General features: G+C 42.3%; 1 protein-coding gene across 2 annotated transcripts in view; it reads left to right on the plus strand.

Moving 5' to 3' along the window:
* The window catches only part of BUB1 (BUB1 mitotic checkpoint serine/threonine kinase), a 2,040,509-nt gene that overhangs the window by 159,825 nt on the left and 1,860,837 nt on the right, over positions 1 to 19,847 (plus strand). For both annotated transcript variants that reach the window (XM_044057238.1, XM_044057245.1), the window contains exon 4: positions 12,560 to 12,753. In XM_044057238.1, coding sequence (XP_043913173.1) covers positions 12,560 to 12,753 — 194 coding nt within the window. The remainder of the gene's footprint in view (positions 1 to 12,559; positions 12,754 to 19,847) is intronic.

The raw sequence follows: 19,847 nt of genomic DNA on the forward strand, positions 1-19,847 counted from the left end.
TCAAGAATAAGCTTTTATTTAGGCCAAAAAGTGAAGTTCTGTCCTTTATACTGGCCGTGAGTATGTTTTGCCCTGCAAAATCTGAAGTTTGTACCAAAAATGTCCCACTTTGAGCATTTGAAAAGGTGACAACCCTAGTTTATAGGCTTTTTGTGTCATTGATTATAGCTACACTTGGTTGTCAGATGAGCAGATAAGAGTTGAGTCGTCTCCGTACTGAATAGGGCAAGTTTGCTGAGAAAAGAGGTGTATAGGTTATAATTCTTACCCCTTTCTGTTGGGCTTAGGAGAAGATGTAATTGGATAAATAAGGAGGTAACTCGGACAGTGAAGAACATTTGGGAGGAAACAGAACAGAAAATAGTAAAAATTAGACTATACGATTATAAGTATGGACAGGGAAAGGAAAGTACAGACAAAGATATTTTTAGTACTGGTAGCTTTGTACACAGGGTAGGCATATTTTACAAAGCTTGATGGAATGATGTAGCAGAAAATAAATACCTGCCTTTTTTGGAGTAATAAAACAAGGCTGAAGTGGGGAAAAGCTGTTTCTGCCGGGGTTGGTGGGGAGAATCCCAGATTTGAAATCCTGCTCTGTAGCAACACAATTTAAGTTAATTTACTGCAGTATATGCCGGAGTAAAAAAGAGGGTTGAAAGAAATGAATAGATTAGACTTCTGTAGTCAAATGGAGTCTTTTGACAGAGAAAGAGTAGAACTGTGTGCAAGTAGCTCACTGCAACAACTTGTATAAAATGTAAAGACATATGAGGTGCTGATGTACTTTGCACCAATATGTATGAAACTAATGATGGTGAATAGACAAATTGAAACTTTAGCAGCTGAAAGGTGGAGATACCCAAAAACTAAACCTAGATATTGGGAACAAGTAGCAAAAGCACATACAATAATGAGTTTGGAACAAGAAAAAAGTTTTGTTTATCTGAGATTGTTTAGTATATATGGGAATGACAGTGGAATTTAAACATATAAATATAGGCATGAAATTGAAGAAAGGGGCATAATTTGCTGGGTTAACCTGTTGATAGAAGCTAGGTTGAAAGTTGCAACATTGACAAAACTCACCCAGGGCCTACAGGTGCTTCATTGCCAACTTTGAGGTTTGAATATTTTCTAAAAACATGGATGGAATGAGAGGTTAGGGAGGGACATTACTAAGGAGCAGTGATAAGAAATATGCACAGCATAAAAATATGCCGTGAAAGTGAAGAAATTTAGAATCTGACATGAAGTATTTGCATATGTATTTCTAGACACTGAATGGACTACAAAAGATGCTGCCACAGGTGCAAGTAAGGGTTAGAAATGAAATAAGGGGAGTTAGGAGCATGGAAACATGTTTTCTGAATTGCCAAGGCTTACAAAACTTAAAAAGGGACTTAACTTTTTAAAGGAATTTAACTGATTGAAGCCTAGACCTGAAATTGTTGGGCAACGCACAAGCCGTAATGACAGTGGTGGCTGTAGTAGCCAATGAATGCTTATTACCCTAATTTGGAAGAGAGAGACCAGAGTGAGAAGACGTAGTGGGGTTAATGGAAAAAATTAGGGAAAGGGAGTTGGTAGCACTAAATGGGTACAGTTTGTGAAACAGAATGAAATGGCAATTATAGCAAAATGTGATTGAACATGAGTAAACGGGAATTAGGATATAATTTTTTTATAGGTTACAGTGGCTGAAGGGCAGTAGGAGAAAGAGGAGCTTCTGTATATAAATGGTATATTGTCTGTAGTCTCTCTCTCTCAGACCTAAAATTTTGTAAAGAAACACTTGCTGTTCTGGCCTTAAAAATGTTTTTGAGCTTCTAATTAACATATTGGTGTACAAGCTTATAAAACACAAGATGATTCACTGAAGGGTGGAACTTTGGGGCCCACATTGTATGTGGACTAGGTGATATATTGTACAGTGGAATTGTAAGTGGTTGAGAATAAAGTTTGAAGTTTATAAAAGTTTCACATGAATGGATGTTACACGGGTGAGATATGGCAGTAGTAGACAATTTTGCTTCTTCAGACACCAGACTACATGACGTTTTGTACCAGGACCCCAGCTTCAGCAACCTGGGAGATGGAGACCTGCATAACATGGGATGGTCTGTTTTTCTACATGTTTTCAGTATCTTTAATCTCTGTGGTACTGTAGAGGAGCCAGAGATGATAGTTTCTTTTTGGCCCGGTTAAATTTGGTTCTCCATCCTTCTGAATTTATCAAGATCATAACCAATATTGTCTCAGCTTGTAAAACATTTGACTCTGAAGAAATGCCCCTACTGCACCCCCATCTAAGATCTCTGAAGCTAAGAGCATGGATGATTTGTTTATTCAGTTTTGACACAATTTAAAAGGATCTAGCCAAAATTTTGGGAGATGCTTGCAAACCAAAGACTAGGAAAGCTTGCCTATCTAAATGGAAAAGTTCTTTTCTTGAGGGGGCTCAACAAAAAGCAAGACTTGTACAGCATAGGTTTCCCCTAGTTCTCACTTGTCAGACCTCTTATCTAGAACAGGACTGCCCAATGCCTCTGAAGGTACATGTCTCAGCCATTTAAGGTTGCCCTTCATTGGATCTCCCAGGTTCCGGTTACAGTTTAAGGGGTGCTGCATCTGAAACCACCCGTAAAAAGAGGTAATCCAACCATGGGATCTAAATTACATATTAGAAAAGCTCTCCTTACAACCATTTGAACCAGACAATTCCACACCTCTCAAATAATTTTTATCTCTGGCTATGATCTTTGCAATGATTGTTACAGAACTGCAGGCCTTAGGGCAAGGAGCCTTTTTTGATTTTCCACAAGGACTGGGTCACCTTGTGTACTAATCCCATTTTCATATTCAAGGTGGTGACATAATTACACCTGATCTAGGATAATCACTTCCTTGCTCAACAGACCAAGAGGAAAAGGATTTTGAGATCTATGGCACAGGCAGCTGCAATTTTATTTGGCTAGAACTAAACAGAAAATCTGACTAGTTCATCTCATTTGCCAGGGGCAAAGAAGGGCAAACCTGTGAACAAGAAAACTATATCCAATGGCTAATGCACTGCATTGGCTTTTATTACTCTTTCCATGGAAAAACTATCCCTTGGCATGTTAGAGCCCATTCCACAAGGACCACTGCAACCATCACTGCTTTCCTCAGAGGGGTTTGGTACTCAATCCACAGTGGAAGCAGCACCTGGTCATCATTCCATACTTTCTCAATGCACTACAATCTACATATTGCTTCTGGAGCCAGGGCTGATTTTACCATACCCCCTCATACAGGATTTGTTCTTTGCAAGCTCCTCCCAGGGCCAGCCAACACACTGGTAATTTGCCTTGGTAGTCTTCCCAGAGATTGACATAAACAGTGACTGCTATTATGAACATATTTAACAGCTTACTGTAATTTAGTATCTTAACTGCTGCAGTTCCAATTCCCTTTCACCACCCCCTCTTTCCTAGAAATGCCCGAGTTGGGATGGATATGCTATTGGCTCTATCCCCCATCTTCCCTCTATGCTGTCACACCAACCCCTTCCATTTCTTCAGAGCTTATTTGCCACCTTTAGAGGGAACTTGAGGCTTCTTGTTTTGCACCTTTTTTCCCCTGGATATATGTTCTTCGTGTTTCACTGTTGTAGTCATCACATTTGGGTTATCTGCTTGCAGTAGCCCTCAGTCGGCCTTATTATCAAAGTCTTGGGTCCTGCGTCGGTAGCTGTCTCATCCTCCATGACATCAGGTAGTCAGGAGTATAAAGCATGCAGCCGATGCCATTACATCGGTCTTTCTTGCTGTGCGGTGCCCAAAGCAGAAGCAGTTTGCAAGTGCTGGTCGGCCGACTCCTGAAATTTTGGTTTTCGAGTTTCAGAACCGAAGTCTTCAACTAAAGCTAAGTACCCCTTTGGGTAAACTTTTTCTTGCTCTAAACCAATATCAGTAAAAGTCAATAATTGTATTTCCTTTCTTGTGGAAAGCCAACACCTCACAAAGATTTTCATTCGTACTGCATTCCTTGCCTAGGCCCTGACCACGACGTACCTCCCTGTCGGTTTTGTGCCTTATTTAAGCAACAAACTATTCGTCGTCGGTATATTTACGCTTCTAAATATTTTGTAGTCTGTTCAATTATCCAGATAGGTCTTCGGTAAGCCATCCGACTACCGACATTCTGAAAAAACGCAGAGATAAAGACAGAGACAGGCCACTTAGGTCCAAAGCTGACGACGACACTTCTAAGCAGTCGCCAGTTCGCCGGTACTCAGTGAGGTGCTTTCGCAGCCCCTGATGCCCGCTACTTCAGATTCGCAGGCCGCCACTGAGATCCATTCGGAGTCCCGTATGACGCGAAATGCTTTAACTGTGGAACCTGCAGATGTTTCTACCTTGGATGGGTCCGGAGCCACTGTGCAGGCATTGGCTTCTGAGGGTGTATTCAGGCCTACTAACTTGCATATTAAACCAACGCCATATTCTTCAAGGCCTAAAACTCGAACCATGCCTAGAAAACAGATGCCCAGACTGCATGGTCAGGTCTCTATGCCTAAAAAAACAAATAAGAATGGCTGAAGACCTTATTACTTTAATCAGGGGAAGCCAACCTTCCCCCTCTAAAGAGACCTAGGATTGAATTTGCTTATGATACTTCTGACCAGCATTCTGAAATTTTTGTTTCCTCTGATGACCAGGATTTACCCTTATCTAACTATGACGATTCTGATGCAGAGCACTCTACTCCCTCTACTTCCCCCCCAGAGGATTTCTCTTTTGGTGAAACCTTGCATACTCTTAGGAGCACTTTCGCTGGGAAAGCCAGGGCTACTCTGATTCTAAAAAGAGGCTTAGGGATTTCTTACTCCTGCCCCAACACAGGCCTTTAGCTATCCCTCTTGTACTAGACATTGTTGATGCCTTTTCGGAATCTAACTTGGCCCCTGACTCTCTACCTCCTGCTCGTAGAAAACCTAATAGATATTACAGGGTTCCTGACTCTCACAAGTTCCTTTTTAAAAAATCCTACTGCGGATCCTGATACCATTTCACAGGGACCCAAGGGCATTAAGGCTACTACTGCCAAAAATCCTACCCCCTCTGATAGAGATTCCAGGGCGCTGGATAGATGGGGTAAGAAGGTATACACTTCTGCAACATTGGCCATTATGGCCTTAAACTGCCAGTTTCATATGTTAAAGTATCAGCAGCATATTATTGGATTGCTTAAACAGAAAATGATGTTGATTCCTGATTGTGCTGAAAATAAGTATTTACAGAATTTAATGCATTCTGCTGAACAGGTTGGAAAGCATACTTTGCAATGTGGTTTTGATTCACTAGAGGCATCTTGCAGGGCTGCTGTCAGTGGGTCTGTACTTAGAAGGCATGCTTGGCTTAAGGAGCAATCTTTGCCAGATCATGTTAAAGCTTAATTGCTGGATGATCCCTTAAATCAGGACCACCTGTTTGGCAACAAAGCAGAAGAACTTCTTAAAAACATGGAGAAAAAAGCTGAATATATGCAAACTGTTAAAGATTTCCTACAAGTACAGCCTCCCAGATTTAGTAGGCATTGGCCCTCTAAGAATTGGTCTTTTCCTGCCCTTCTCAGTCCAACCCCAGAACCAGCACAACACTCAGGCTTCAATCCCAGGGTATGCACAGGACTAAGCAGTGGGGGGCTCCCACTTCCAAATGAGGGAGTAGTCGGACCCCCCCCCCATGGTAAACTATCTCAATGACTTGTCTTTAAAACTTCCAAGCACTTTTCAACTGACTGCTCCTTTAAGGGGAAAGATTGCTCTGCAGGCAAAAAATTGGGAACTCATTACCCAGGACAAATGGCTTTTAAATATAGTTTCCCAAGGATACAGATTTCACTTCCACACGTTACCAACCCCAAACGGTTGACCAGATCTACCCCCAAATCAGTGGGAAGAGGCTCAAAAGCAAGTACTCTCTTTCTTAAGCATAAATGCTATTCAAACTGTCCCAGAAGAGGAAAAGGGACAAGGTTTCTACTGAAGACTTTTCCTGGTACCCAGAAAAGACAACTCATGGCATCCTATCCTGGACCTTTCTATCTTAAACACCTTCTTGGTAATTCCAAAATTCAAGATGCTAACTCTTCACCAGTTACTTCCTATGCTAGGCAAAGATGCCTGGTTGGCAGCACTGGATTTAAAGGAAGCCTACCTCCACATCCTAATCAGGGAATCTTGCAGAAGATGCCTACGCTTCAAAGCAGGCTACATGCACTATCAGTTCTCTGCACTGCCCTTTGGCTTATCTACTGCAGCCAGGATATTCACAAAGTGCCTAGCTCCAGTCATTGCATTTTGTCTAATTCAGGCAGAAAGCCAGGACATACTTTTGAATCATCTGGCATTTGTTCAAAAGGTGCTAATTTATCTGGGGTACACCATAAACAAAAAGAAATCACATCTGGTACCCTGTCAACAAATTATATTCCTGAGAGCAAGCTTGAATACAACTTCCCAGATGGCATTCCTCACGCCAGAGAAACAAATTCATTTGACAACTTACTTCAAACTAATGGCCACAAAAACCCTGCTATCTGCAAGGCAAATACTGCAAGCCTTGGGGTTCATGGCCTCGTGCATTCTACTAATTTCATATGCAAGACTGCATATGCGGAAACTAAAATGGTATCTAAAAAGCCTGTGGTGTCAACATTTTCAGGCTCTAGAAGCAATGATTCCTGTCATACCCTGCCCACGGTTACAGTTCCTTCTGTGGGCAGAGACCTGCCACCAAAACAAGGGACTACCATTCACTCTACCCCCTGCCACCCAAACCCTAACAGACTTATCAGACTTCGGATGGGGGGGTTCACCTGGCAGGGAAGTGCATTCAGGGCAAATGGAGCCCAAGTCAAATGCACCTGCATATCAATCAAAAAGAAATGTTAGCTGTACAGAATGCTCTGACAGCCTTCAAGGACCAGATTCTTCCAGGACAATTAATGGTAAAGATGGACAACACCACTGTTATGTGGTACATAAACAAGCAGGGGGCTTGCCCATTATTACCACCTCTGCAGACTAGCCATGGCTTTGTGGAACACAGCCTTGAGCTACCAAGTGCATCAACAGGCTCATTTCCTGCCAGGAAAACTAAATACACTGGCAGACGAACCAAGCAGAAATCTCATGGACCCACACAAGTGGAAACTGGAACCAAAGACTTTCAACATGTTGATAAACAAATGGGGGAGCCCAGATATAGACCTGTTTGCCTCCCCCCAGAACTACCAATTGGACAAATTCTGCATGAGGACTCCGCACAAACAAACTTGGAAAGTGGATACTCTGTCTTTCAGCTGGAAAAATCTGTCAGTTTATGCCTTTCCTCCTCTGCCTCTCCTCTCCAAAGTGCTACTAAAGATCAAGCAGGGCAAACCAAGGACGATACTGATTGCACCAGACTGGCCATGCCAACACTGGTGTACCCCCTCTTGCGCAGTTTCACTGCTGGATCCATGGCACCTGGCTCAGACCCCTACCCTGCTGTTACAGCAGGAGAGCCAGATTCTACACCCTCAGCTTCAAACCCTGAACCTGGCAGCCTGGCGAATTACCTAATCTCTCTGTTACCATCCCTCAGTAAACAAGTGTTGCATGTCATTTTGGAGGCAAGGAGGCCTAGTACTAGAAAATCTTATTCTGAAAAATGGAAAAGATTCTGTGCCTGGAACCAAACTCGAGGGATGAGCACAGCAGCGCCCAATATACCTCAGATTCGTCAATACTTAACTGAGATGCTTCGTAAGGGCCTTTCTTTTTCCTATATCAAAATTCATGCCTCAGCCTTTTCAGCTCATTACAACACAGAACCATTTTTCCCTCATCCACTGCTCAAGCAGTCCCTCAGAGGGGCCAAATACTTAAGACCACCCAGGAAATCCCCAACTCTAGCCTGGGAACTTAACTTTGTATTGGAAAAACTCACTCTTCCTCCTTTTGAACCAGCTGCAAGTGCAGAGTTAAAATTCCTTTCTTGGAAAACAGCCTTCCTTTTAGCAATAATTTCAGCAAGAAGGGTATCTGAAGTATAGGCCCTTATGACAGTGGAGCCTTTCATAATCTTTCATGCAGACAGGGTGTCCCTCAGGACTAATCCCTCCTTCATGACCAAGGTGGTATCCAGTGTGGCTCTTTATCAGTCCATTCATTTGCCAACCTTCCTTTCTAATTCACAGAACAAAGGGGAATGGATACTGGACTCCTTAGATGTGCACAGACAACTTGGATTTTACTTGGACAGAACTAAACCTCCAAGGAAATCTGAACTGCTGGTGGCATTTGCTGCAGGGGCAGCGGGGAAGGCTATTTCAAAGCAAACCATTTCTAAATGGATAGGCTATTGCATTCATTTCTGCTATAATTACCATGGAAAACTTATCCCACAGGAGATAAGGCCCCATTCAACCAGGGCTGCATCTACCTCTACAGCCTTTCTCAGAGGTGTCCCTACCTGGGACATCCTAGAGGCTGCTACCTGGAGTTCTGCTAGTCTCTGGAGCCAGTCGGGGGTCACCTTTCGCTTCATCTAATTGCTTGGGAGTCCATCACGGAAGATCTTGGGTGTTGCAAATTGTATCTAGAGATTATTCAATCCCCTTTCTAAAGTCTGCTCTACCACCCAGTTGCCTCCTGGAAGTTCCATCTGCGCACAGGGAGGATGCAGCATTGGAAATTACAAAACTGCTAGAAAAACGAGTCATCCAACACGCACCCCAGACCAGTCCAGATTAGGCATTTATTCCAGGTTCTTTCTAGTGCCAAAGACTGAGACCCAAGACCAATTCTGGATCTATCCATCTGGAACCTGTCAGTAGCCAAAATGAAATTGCGGATGGTCACCTTTCAGTCTATCCTGTCCTTCCTGCAGGAGAACAATGGGATGTGCTCTGTCGACCTCCAAGATTCATACTACCACATCAGAATGGACAGGTGCTCTCGGAGGTTTCTCCTCTTCCAACTGGGAGTTTCTCATTACCTGTTTCGAGCACTCCCCTTTGGTCTCCCCATAGCCCCCAGGGTGTTCACCAAGGTGATGGCACTAGTAGTGGCTCAGCTGAGACTCCAGGGCATACAGATCTTTCCATACCTAGACGATTGGCTCCTCGCTGCCCCTTCTAGGCATCAGCTCTGTCAAGCAAGGGATTACTTTCTTTCCCTATCCCAGCAGTTGGGCAACACTTCAGTCTCGGCAAGTTATCGCTGGCCCCGGTTCAGGTATTAAATTTTATAGGGGCTCTGCTGAACACGATTCAAACCAAGGACTTTCTTACCTCAGAGAGGATACATTCACTGAAACTTCACATCCTGGACATTCTTCAAGCCAAGCCATCGACTGCAGAAATAATATTAAGGATATTGGGGTCCATCAGCTATGATCAGTCTTTTACCCCTGGTGTGATTTCGCATGCGGGTTCTTTAGTGTACCCTTGTGGACCAATGGTACATGTTAGATCTCCCCCTGTCTTACCCTGTCTCTTTTGGGTGTGTATGGACTCTCTTCAGTGGTGGTTACATTTCCCCGATATTATTTGAGGTCTCCCTTTTTTCCTCCTTCCCCTCGACCACGGTGACTACGGATGGTTCCCTGTGGGTGGGGGAAGCATTGCTCTGAAAGGACAGTTCAAGGCATGTGGTCCCCCTTTGAGACTAGATTGCATATCAAAGTCCTGGCGTTGAGGTTGGTGTTTCTAGTGTTGCAGGCTCTCCATGTCTATCTTCCCTCAGGAATGATTGCTATCCAGATGGACAATGTTTGTGGTCTGGTACATCAACAAGCAGGGGGGAGCCAGGTTTTATTCCCTATGTCGCAAAGCCATGAGTGTGTGGGAGTGGGTGATTTCCACTGGCCGTTTTCTGGTGGCAACGCACATTCCAGGGGGGTAAAACATTCTAGCGGACAGGCTCAGCAAGTCTATTCTGATGCCTTACAAGTGGTCTTTGAATCCTTCAGTAGTGAAACAGATCTTTGTCAAGTGGGGTCAGCCTTGCTGTGATTTCTTCGCCTTTCCATCCAACGAGAAATGCAGCAAGTTTTTTCGCTTTGAACCCCTCTTCAGGGAAAGCCCCCCCATAGACACTCTTGTTCATGCTTGGCCACCCGGTCATCTATATGCTTATCCTCCTCTTCCCTTAATACCAAAATTTCTTCAGAAAGCTCGCAGGCTGAAGAGCTTTAGTAATCCTCGTTTCCTCATTCTGACATCACCAAGTCTGGTTTCCCTCTCTCGGTCTCATCTGGTGGCTCCACTATGGTTGCTGGATCCAGATCAAGATCTCATTTTTCACCCTTCATGGATTCCCTATCTAGACCTGGGCGGTCTGAAGCTCACTGCTTGACTGCTCCAGTTCCCGTTATTGTCAGGATTCCAGGATTATCTTCACCTGTTTAAAAAAAAAAAAAAAAAAAAAAAAAAAAAGGTGTTGGCTGATAAATCTTCCACCAGAAAAGTATGCTCCAGTAAATGGAGATGTTTTTCGATCTGGGCTTCACATGCCCTAGACCCTTCCACTGCTCCAGTCTCATTCGTTTTGGAATTTTTAGCAGGGATTTTTCAACAAGGTACTAGTTTTTCTATGGTCAAGGTTCAACTTGCAGCGATTTCTAATTTTCATATGGGGCATAATATGACTCTTAGCATCTTCAAAGCTTTGTAAAGCCTTCCTAAAAGGCACCTTTCTTTGGCCACCGTTGAATGATCCCACGCAGCCGTGAGATCTTACCTTAGTTCTACAGCCGTTGGTTTCGCCTCCCTTTGAGTCTGCAGCCTCTGTGGATATGCAATTTTTGTCATGGAAGACTGCCTTTTTGGTGGCTATTACTTCTGCCAGAAAGGTTTTGGAATTCCAAGCATTCAGTCAAAACCACCTTGTATGAGTTTTCATAAGGATAGGGTATCCTTGCTTACTAACCCTTTCTTTCTCCCGAAGGGTAGCTTCAGAGGCCAATATTACTCTTCCCATCTTTTTCCCGAATTTCCAAAATAAAAGGGAATACAAATTTCACTTATTGGGCATGCACGGACAGTTGTGTTTTTACTTGCACAGGACTAAAGCATTCCGAAAGTCTGACCAGCTCTTCATATTTTGCTCTATACCCTTCTTCGGGAAACCTAAGGTCACCATCACCCGTTGGATTTCCCATTGTATTTTGCTGGAGTATTCTGCTAAGGGATTGACACTGCCAGGTCAAATGAAGGTACATTCCACTAGGTCTATAGCTACTTGAGCTGTCTTCTGGTCTCGAGTTTCGTTAGACGATATTTGTTCTGTGGCCACCTGGGCTTCATCTCATTCCTTTCTCTCGCACTACAAGTTAGACATCATATCCAGGAACAGGGTGTCCTTTGGCTCTGCTGTGCTCTGGAATATCCTTCATGAGGGCCTCCTAGGTTTCTAGTAACTGGGGACTCTGTCCCACAGGTTGAAGTCCAAATGAAGACGACAACCTCAGATAAATAAGTTATGTACTCACCATAACGTTCCATCTGAGTTGTCCTTCGTTTGTCTTCAGCCATCACTCCCTCCTTCCCCCTGCTTGGCCTAGACTGTGTGGTGGTGTGACGAGTAGAGGATGTGGTCATCACCAGGATACCTATTACTCTTTACTTGTTTATGGATATTTGACATGGGATAAGTTTTTGGGTCAGGTGCGATGCTAGGTGGGGTAGCAAATTTAATCTGAAGGGAGGAAAGAAATAGGGACATTATGGGTTAGGAGAGGAGCTTGGAGCTCGGATCAAGATGCTGAGTATGCAGCCGTCTGATCGTGCTGGATCTGGGACCCCACAGGTTGAAGACAATGGACAACTCCTCAGATGGAACGTTATGGTGAGTACATAACTTTTTTTTTTTTTTTTTTGAAAAGTAATGGTAAATATGTTATGGGGAAACTATGTAAAGAAGAGTTTTTCAAAGACATAAAAAAGTAGACAAAATAAACCTGGACATTAAATATGTTTATAAGAATAGAAGTAAAGAATATAAAATAATAGATTGAAAGTTGTTATCTGGAATGAAAGAAAATTGTTTAATGGCAAATGGATTTTAGCAGCGATATTAAGTAAAAATCAGATGGTTATGCAAAAAAGAGTGGGGGTCTAATGGGGATGAAAATTAGAATGATTGTAATGAAAATTATGAAATGTAAGTATATTTATATAGTTGTACATTTGTAAATGTAAATATGTTGTAAATGACTTTTTTTTGTATATAAATAATTACCCTTTACTCTTTTTAATATGTGCCGGTTTTTTTTTTTTTTTTACATCCACCTGAGCGTACCACCAGCAGGTAGCAGATGGGGCCTCTGTTTAATATCTTATCTGAATGCACAAGTGCACTCTTGGCAATCTTGTTTCATGGTGAAGGCTTGCATAACTTTTTTTTTTTTTTTTTTTTTTTTTTTAAGGTTTCTGCCTATAGTGAAGTACTTGCACCCATAGTCTGTTTGCAGAATTGAAACACTTTTACAGTGTATTAATATGCTTCAATGTTTTATGTCATTAGAAGTCAGACTGCCAGAAAAGTTACGAGTACTTATCCACAGCAGCTGTCTGCAGGATCAAATTCTGAAGTGAAACAAGTTCCAATGTACAAAAAGGAAGATTTGTTTAAAGAGGATCGTGAGCTATGTTTTGAGGAAGTAAGAGCTCGGATCTATTTCAAGAAGTATGAGATGAAAAAGAAGATGACGCTATGGGGTATATATATATATTTTTTTGTAATTTTAAGCTGTTTAAATTGTAAAATTTGCACCACCTTTGTCACTTAAGTGGTATTTGTTCATCTTTGAGTTTAGGGTTGCTTCTATTTATAGTCTTGATTTTTTAGACTGAGATTTGATAGATCTGATCAGAATCATTTCAGATGTTTGTTCCCCTTAGACTTAACCTTTGGAATTGGATTTTCATCATTGTTGGCAAACACTTTTTTTAGTTACTAGAAATTGCTCGCAGTGAATGTCACTAAGCTTCCTGTAAAATATGAGTTGTAGTTCCTCGTGTTTTCTTGAAATCAGCTATGCTTGTTAAATATTCTTTAGATTTGTTTTGTACTCGGTAACACACTGGGGTACCTCACTTAGTTGGTATTACAGTTGGAATCTGTCTGCATCACTCACTATCCAGTTTTTTTATTTGACAAACTTCTGGCTCAGAAATGTGCATGCCTAATAGCAGCAACATACCCTGCTTCAAGCTCACCATCTCTTTTCTGCTACTTGCATAGTTCAGATCTTGATGCTGATCTACTTGGAAGAAATTCTGCATTTAGTACCATGATAAACATCAAAATTGTCCTTGTGGCCATTGAGGTACTCGCCAAGACCCATACTGACATAACTTTCACTGTCTTAGAGGATCAAAATAGGAAGCACTGCCCTGTGATATAGGGATTCATCTCTGCCATCTGCATATATCAAAATGAAAAATTTCAAGGACCCACCTTTTCAATAAGAGAATGACTTTTTAAAGCCTCCTCTCTTGGGGATCATTTAGAGGTCCTCATACATAGCCCTAGGCCTCTGCTGAGCATATTCAAGTTGCAGCCTACCCCCTGGAATTAAGTCCATTTCTAAAATGGCTTCATGTCGTTTGCAGGTGCTGAGCGCCTCTTTGGCAGATGACTAACTCATAGGAGCCCCTCCAAATATTTTACCTTTGGTAGAGGATTGACTGGATTTTTTGACAGTGACCTCCTGATTAGGTTTAACTCAAGCCCAGTGGACCTGATCTTTGAATGTGGTCTCCTGAGTTGTTGCAGGTGTGGGGTTACTCAAGGACTGTCAGTCTTTGGTCTTATGTTTGCCATAATACAGAGAGAGGCTGCACATGCTTGTTTCAAGGTGCACTTCACAGTGCAGAGCCTAAACTTAATCAAGCTGACCCCAGATATCTAAATTTTGTCTGGAGCAGTACTACATCCTTGGGGAGTATGACCTGATGACTGTATCGGGTGTACCATAGGTCCCTTGTCCTTGTGTTGCATTTCATAGATTGACTGTAAGGCACCGGTTCCCTGTTGCTTAAAATCCAGCACACAGTCTTCCAGGCCAACTTCTAAATGAGATATGCAAAATGTTTAACATTAGGTCACTGTTGCAGTAACCTAGAGTATTTGGTGGGTATGAGTGCCAAAGCTTCACAAATTTCTCACTACCAGAGTGCAGACCTTCTTTGAGCTTTTTTTGGCTAGTGATCTTTCAAGGCTGGGCAGATAAGTCCCCTTCTGCGGAAATCCTTCCACTATTCTATTTTTTTGGGGGAAAAGTATTGCTTGTACTGTGAAACTAATGTTTACACTAAGGAAACTTTGTTTTGACTGGCATTTTGTACAGAGGATTTTATTACTGTGAATGCTTGTGGAAATGCATTCTGTTTATTTTTTTTTTAAACTTTTTGTAATGTATGGAATGAGTTTGTTACAGACAGGGCGTGATGCTTTTGGGACCATCATAGTGCTTTTATCCTTAAAAAAAAACTTATCTGGCACTGTTTACATACTGATACAAGCATTGCTAAAAATCTTTCAGAGTTCCTTTGTGGCTGGACTTATGGACAGTGGTCTCATGGTGCACAAGAAAGTAAGATGGTCCTTTGACCTCTTCTCTGCTGTCCATAAGTGGTTGCAGCAATGTTTTGTCTACAATTTTCCTGGTTGATTACCTTTTTGGTGGAGATTTTGAAGGATGCCATCAAAGTGGTATTATACAAATCTGACATGGTAGCAATAGGCCTAGTGCTGCTTAAAACAGAATATTCCGCTCCCCTACAGAATGTATTATCTGGTTAGCAACTCCTGAACTGGACCAGATTTCTGTAAAAGGCTTCCACACAGCATAGCACAACTATCTAGCACCTGCCTGAGAGCCCAGGCTTATTGATTTTACACAGGATATCCGTGTCATTGAGTCCCCTCATATAGTTCCTATTTTGTTTGAAGATGACATAAAATAGCAAGGATATGGAGGAGTATGACATGGCAGTCACTACTGTTGGTGCAAAATTTCCCTCTGTAGTGAGCATGTAGTAGTTTGTAGAGGAATAAACACTGAAGATGGGTTTGGTATAGCCCTTGGCAGAATCAGCAGAAGAATGTTGGCAAGGGTATAGCTGAGTCATGGAACTTTCACCAACAGAGAGTTTGAGAACTGATGCTCTCCAGCAAGCCACATGCAGCAGCACTCTTGAAGTTCTCCCTGGGTGCTTTGCCCTGGATGCTGCTCCTGTCTCTCTACGTTGCAGGTGTCAGAGATCACCAAAGATAAGTGAGTTTGGGACATAGAGACCCCTCAAGGTTGTAAAACCCTTTCCTAAATAGTCTATCCCCCTGTTTGATGGTTCTTATCATTTGTCCCACTCTGCTGATCAGCAACAAAAGAAATGTTCAGCCTCTTAGAAAAAAAACATTCAGGAAGTTCACTAGCTCAAAGTGGACAGTAATTTTATTTTACTCTATTCTTTTTGATGCCTAAAAATAGAAAGGACCTGAGATGTTAATTCTCACTAGTCTAAACAGTGCAGTCAAAAAAAAGTTCAGAATGGTCTTGATGCAAAATCATATTTTACTTGTTATAGGGGAGAGATTGATTATATTAATTGATCCTTTTAGGATGTCTGTGTGGACATCAAGATCATGAAGGTGTCTTGGAGTTTCCTGCATTTCAGGTTGTAGCCTGATATTTACCAGTTCAAGGATTTACCATTTTGTTTTATCAGTCTCCAAGATATTCACCAAGTTTGTCAGTGGTCATTAGGCACTAGAGTGGCTACACAGAATCAAAATCTTCCCATACCCGGATGGTTGCTGCAAACTGTGGGCAAGTGCAGAGTCATTAGTCAATTGGTTTCAATCCCTGGGTATTAGTGTCAATGTAGAAAAATCTCAGCAAAAAGTGTATACTTGCATTACATTAATAGGCAGCAGATTTTTTGTGGCACCTTTCAGAAAGTTGCGACTTTACAGACCTGTGTGTGGGAGCTAATTGTTTCACGGCAACATACTGCAGAATTCTTTTTCGTGGTGCTAGGGTACATGGAATCACCTGTTCTCACTGTGCCTCATGCCAGGTTACACATCAGGACTTTACTAGTATGATGATAAAAATTGCCCTTCTCTGAGCACTTATGCTGGAACTATCTAGATTTGGTGACTGCATGCCAACTACTGTTGGCCATCTCTTCTGGTTGACTGCCTGCCAAATTTACAGTGGTGGCAGATGTATCTGCCTAATGTGGTGCCATTTCAAAGGTGGGGATTGTGTCTTGTAAGGAACTGCAGGCAAGCAGAGACGCACACCATTCTGGAGCTTGGTGTAGTATGCTTTATATCAAAGGCTTTTTGGAGCATACGCTGTCATGGAAACATTGCTTTGTACTTGAGACAGTATGGCAGTTGTTTGGTAATGTATCAGGCTGTAGTAAAAACGGTCATCCCTGGATGTGCAGTAGCAAAGCCTGTCCAAGTCCCACCCACACCCTTTTATGTCACCGCTCACGAACAGCCAGTAACAGCAGCTATATTATTCATCATTTTAATACTAGGACAATGAATGTGTATTTTTTCCTTCCCTTCCTTGGCAGTACACTATGAAAAAATATGTAAAAATAAATTTAAATGGATTTACTCACGATCTACAGGATGCTCTGTACATGTATTACCAAATATTTGTTTACTGTGAAATTTGTATAATATATAATTATAAAACAAAACAAACATTTATAATGCAATCACTGTTTCTTGCGAGGCACCCCAGTTCCTCATGAAATGTATAGTTTGAAACATTCCCACAATTTCTAAGTGGATGTAGTTCTCTATATAGGTAAGGATAGTTTGGATCCCCTGCTAGCATTTTTTTTCTACTGTATTGCAATATTTCATAGACTTGCATGACAAGATACTTTTATTATTGCTCTGTCATTGTGCACTTGGCTACCATATCAAGTTTCCACTCAGGAATTTACTCTACATCTCTCATACTTCCCTAAAAATTAGCAAAACCTTCTCTAAATCACCTTTGGACTCCAGTCTCTGCTTCATTTTAACAATGCTCTTCAGCCACTGTCCCAACAGCTAAGGTTAACCTCTCGTACCCCTTTCTTGGAAGACAACCCTCTCTTTAGTTGTTGTAACTTTAGAAAATAAAATGTACAGATGCAGGCCATCTGTCAAATATCCATCTTTGTGTAAAGTGGCCAGAGAAACTAGCCTAAATCAGTTGACCCCCCCCCATGTTCTCCTTGTCCCTTAAAAAGCAGATAATCAAGTTCCTCATTCTTTTGTATTTTTATACAGTAATCCCAGACCTGACCCACCAGCAGCTTAAACTGTTAGCACAGGCTAGCATGGCAGAATCTTGAAACCCTGAGGTTCCGTTATCTAAGAGGGCCAAGAAATCTTTGCCAGATTCTTTGGCTGGTCACCCTCCACCGGACATTTCTGTAGAAGTGGGTGATGGCTCTGTAAGCTGTCCAATCTCTACATCAGATTCCCCTGCTGCCACCCTGTCGGAGACCAGCATGGATCCTTCCTGTAGCACTTCCTCTGAGGCTTTTCAGACATCTGCTGTGGATGTTTAGGGTGAACCACGGTTGATTATCTCAGAGGGCCCTTGATGGATTCTGCAGATTCTGGTCAGGGAAGAGGTACCCAGATACTCTTACTGAATCTCCTCAAGGGTCAGAACCTCCTGGTGTTAGGGCCTCATCCTTACCAAGAAAAAGAACACTAAGCATACTTCTGTCCGCCCTAAGGATGCTCAACGGGAATGGTAGGAGTTTACTCTGGGCCTGTTTAATGTTTTAATGGCCCTGAAGCCTCCCCAAGGGTTTCCTGTGCTTTACTCCCCATTGGACATCAACTCTTTCCAAATGGACTAAGGAACCTGATTCCTCAGATGAGGATTCAGAGTCTGATTGACTGGTCCTTGTCTTACTCTTCCCAGATGCTTTTGCCTTTGGCTTATTGCTCTGATGAAGCAGAGCCCATTAATCCTGTTTCTGCTTTTAAGAAACTGTATTTTGGGAGAGACTATAGCTAGAATTATGTAATACTTTAAGTGAGATTGTGTCTGATATCCAGGAAAGGTATGAGCTACTTCAGGTAGATGTTGGCTGCTTTGTTAGACAACTGTATAGTTGCTTCTAGGTCTCCTGATTCTCAGCCTCCTCTTTCAAAGAAACCTGACAGATTTCATAAGGTTTCTGAGGATTGTTGATTCTTGTTTGTGTCCTCCTGCTGTGGTGTCAGTCTCCTCTGACAGGTCTTCTCAAATTGTCATCTTCTAAGCTTCTGCATTCAGATAAAGATAGTAGGACAATAAAGAGAATTAAAACTGTTTTCACTGATTCTGCTTTAGCCTTTCAGTCCATCAATTACCAGACCCACGTGACAAGTTATGGTCTGGCCTTGACTGCCCAGGCTTTTCATATTCCTGTTCATCCCCCTTTCAGGAAGTGTTTACATTTTTCTGTTTCTTACTCTTATTTTCAGTTTTCTGGTTTACCCTTTGAACTCTGTACTGCCCTAAGCGTATTCACAAAATGTCTAGCTCCTGTGATTGCATTGTGCAGGCTCCAAGCCATTCAGATTTTTCTTTGTATAGACAACCTGTTGCTTGAGACAGTCTCCCAGGTGCTTGTTACAGGATCTGGAGTTCATCATCTCTCTTCCAAAGTCTGGGGTTCAGTATCAACTTTGAAAAGTATGTCCTGACTCCCTCTCAGGATCATGTGTACCCGAGTTGCAGGGTTTAGACAGTCCTCCAAAAGTTCTGTCCTTGGCAGCTTTCTTTTGGTCTCTTCTTCCTCTGCCTGCTGTTCCAGCCAGAGTGTTTCTTTGAGCCCTGGGATTCATGACCTCTTCTGTTCCAGTGCTCCCTCTTGCTAGATTGCAGAAGCTTCAGTAGTTCTTGAAGTCACTTTGGCTTCAGCAGTGACACCCTCTGGATTTTAGTGTGCCTGTCCTTCCTTGTCCAAAGCAGGAATTCAAGTGGTTGTTTCAGCAACCTTTCCTCAAGACAGGCCTGCCCTTTTAGCCTTCAATTCCTTCTCAAGAACTGTTCAACTCATCAGACATGGGGTTGGGGGGCTTCCTGTGGTCATCTGTAAGTTCAAGGTCTTTGCCCCTTCCCAATCAGAAGTCAAACCATATCAATATCGAAGGGATGAGCTCTGATTCTACTCCTTTCCGTGCTCTGTCCAGGCCCTCTAAAGGTTTACACAGACAAACACCACAGTGATGTGGTATGTCAACAAGCAGGGGGCACAAAGTCTTATCTTCTCTGCAGGTTGACTCTTCAGGCCTGCGATCTGGCTCTCAGATTTCAGGCAACTCTTCAGGTAGTATATATTCATTCAGAATGCAACCTAGTGGCATCAATGGATCAATGGGGAAAAGGAAAGCATCCCTTTAAAACTGCTTTAGAATTTTTTTCGGTTCAAATGAAACAAGTGTCGATTCTGATGAAGTCCCTGGTCAGGTGATGAAAGCGTTCAATCCAGTGGTTTTCCAGTTTTACTATTAAAGTGGATTTTATTGCTGAATTCTTTGGTTGCTGCTATTTGTGTTCGAGCACACGATAACCTTTTTGAGATTTCCTGACTGCTGGCTGTGTTTGTTTTGTACTACTAGTGGCAGATGACTTGTGCAGGTCCAAAACTCAGGCTCAAATGAATGTTTCACAGAGACATTTTTCTAGACACAGTCTATTGGTGGGTATTCCTAAGGTAGATCTTTTTGCCTCCCTTCAGAACAGGCAGCTCTCTTTTCTTTACCAGAGTGTCATGTCCTGTCTTTT

Source organism: Protopterus annectens, chromosome 1.part2 (assembly GCF_019279795.1).
Source record: "Protopterus annectens isolate FY-2018-M chromosome 1.part2, PAN1.0, whole genome shotgun sequence".
Taxonomy (NCBI): Eukaryota; Metazoa; Chordata; order Ceratodontiformes; family Protopteridae; genus Protopterus; species Protopterus annectens.